The 2,189-nt window shown below is 42.8% G+C and overlaps 1 protein-coding gene across 1 annotated transcript in view; it reads left to right on the top strand.

The window, feature by feature from the left end:
• The window catches only part of MAP3K15 (mitogen-activated protein kinase kinase kinase 15), a 130,449-nt gene that overhangs the window by 496 nt on the left and 127,764 nt on the right, over nt 1-2,189 (top strand). The window contains 1 exon segment of the mRNA XM_077769493.1: nt 186-248. Within this exon segment, the coding sequence (XP_077625619.1) occupies nt 186-248 (63 nt within the window).

The raw sequence follows: 2,189 nt of genomic DNA, 5'->3' as shown, positions 1-2,189 counted from the left end.
ATAGAAAAGGCTAATTTTAATTTTCTTTTAATTTTAAAACTTTTAAATGTTTTCATCCTTAAAGAATTTCAGACTTATGAAAAGGCTGCAAAATTCGTGTGAGCCGCACAACACAGGACAGAGATCCTAGAGAAAGAACAAGAGAACAAGGTGAACGCCACAGCTGTCCCAGCTGCCTGCCTCAGGAGAGTCTCCAGGCCACACGACGGACAGAGGCAGCCCACGAGGAGCCCACTTATCACCCTGAGGTGAGTGGATGGAGCTGGAAGGCCAAGGAGGCTACGGTTAGAGTCCTGGAGAGGAGACAGCTGCGAATAGAGTTCTAGAATCTTCAGCAGTGTACTGGCCAGCACCTGTGTGTATGAAGAAACCACCTGAAGCTGGGGAAAGAGCCACCTGAATGCGTTAGAGGGAACCATGTCTGGAGGTCCCATGGGGCCAGACTAGTTTCTGTGTCCACTGCCCAGAGTGGAAAATGTCGTAACTCGCAGGACATCACGTACTCAGAGGGATATTGCCTCAGGAGAGGGGATTAATTAGCCTTAGCCTAAAGGCTGCTCTGATCCCACTTGAAGCTTAAGAGCAAGCCTCAAAAGAAACAAATTGTTTCCAAGTAACTTAACCATATCCCAGAATAAAGCTCAAGAATGTTTATAGGAATACAAAAGTAAGTAGTACCCATTAAAGTAAAATTTGCAACGTGTGGCATCTAATAAAAAATTACCAGGCATGCAAAGAAAAGAAAATATGACGCACAATGAAGAAAATCAACGGAAACAGATCCAGGAATAAAACAGATGATAGCATTACTAGACAAGGACATTCAAACAGTTATTAAAACTATATTCCAGGGGCGCCTGGGTGGCTCAGTTGGTTGGGCGTCCGACTTCGGCTCAGGTCATGATCTCACGGTTTGTGGGTTCGAGCCCCGCATCAGGCTCTGTGCTGACAGCTCAGAGCCTATGTTGCATTCTGTGTCTCCCTCTCTCTCTGCCTCTCCCCTGCTCATGCTCTGTCTCAAAAAAAAAATAAATAAACATTTTAAAATTTAAAAAAAAATCCTATATTCCATATGCTCAGGAAGGTAGAGGGCACATGTGGAATGAGAATGGGACTATACTGGGTGTCACCAATGGGTGGCCAATTTGAAGGTGATGTAACTGTTAGTTCAGAGACTGCACACTCCTACCTAATGACTTGGTCTTTCCATCCCTCTCTATCTATAAGTAACATTCCATCATACAGCATGTTCCTTCTGTAGTACGTCTTAGAGGAAAATACCTTACAATTTTTCACTCATCCTATGAAGTCCACCNGAGATCATGACCTAAGCGAAAGTCGGACGCTCAACCGACTAAGCCACCCAGGCGCCCCTCACCTATATTTTATACAACAGTATTTTACATAGAATCTGTGCTTAATACTACTTAGGAGTTTCGTCCACCTGGTTTGCTTTTTTGTATTGTATGGCAGATTACAATAATCTATGTCCATGCAGTATTTATAGCATCTATACCCAAACGTATCTGTCTATAGCCATATTCATATCTGTCTCTCCGTGTCTGCATCATGACAGCAGGTACGTTGGCCGTGTTGTTCACGATGCTATCCTCAGCACCAAGGACAGTGCCTGATGCATAATAGGAGCTCAATAAATCTTTGCGGAATTACTGTATATGTTAAAGCTTTCCTAACAAATACATACAGTATTATGCAACATGACTGTCTTTTGTCACTATCTGCTCTTGGTTCTTGGGTACAATGAAAAAAGTAATGAAGCTGCCTCTGAAATGGTGACTAAAATATTTTTTTACAACACTGAAGAAGTCAAAGTTTGACCACAATTTGGATGAATAACCAGCCTAAAATAAAATAAAGGAAATGAGAAAAATGCCTAGGTTTAATCTTTGTTCTAGTCCAAATGACATCTCTGCATTAGGGCAAAGTCGCCGCCAAGACATGCACTTCGTAACCAACAGGCAGGGGTAAGAACCAAACAACTATTCAATTAAACAGAAGAGACTAATCTGGCATCTTGTAATTTTCTCAGTGTGTCTGGGGGTGGGAGGCAGGAAGGACACCAGGAAAAGGGACCGGGGGCATGTTTTGGGTGTGCAAATTACTGGAGACAGTGAGAAAGTGCACTGTGTCCACCAGCTGTGCAGAAGTTATTTGTTAGCTAGGTAATT

The sequence above is a fragment of the Crocuta crocuta genome, unplaced genomic scaffold, assembly GCF_008692635.1.
Source record: "Crocuta crocuta isolate KB4526 unplaced genomic scaffold, BGI_CrCroc_1.0 scaffold312, whole genome shotgun sequence".
NCBI lineage: Eukaryota > Metazoa > Chordata > Mammalia > Carnivora > Hyaenidae > Crocuta > Crocuta crocuta.
The sequence above is the reverse complement of the archived record's forward strand: the minus strand, read 5'-3'. Positions and strand labels throughout refer to the sequence as shown.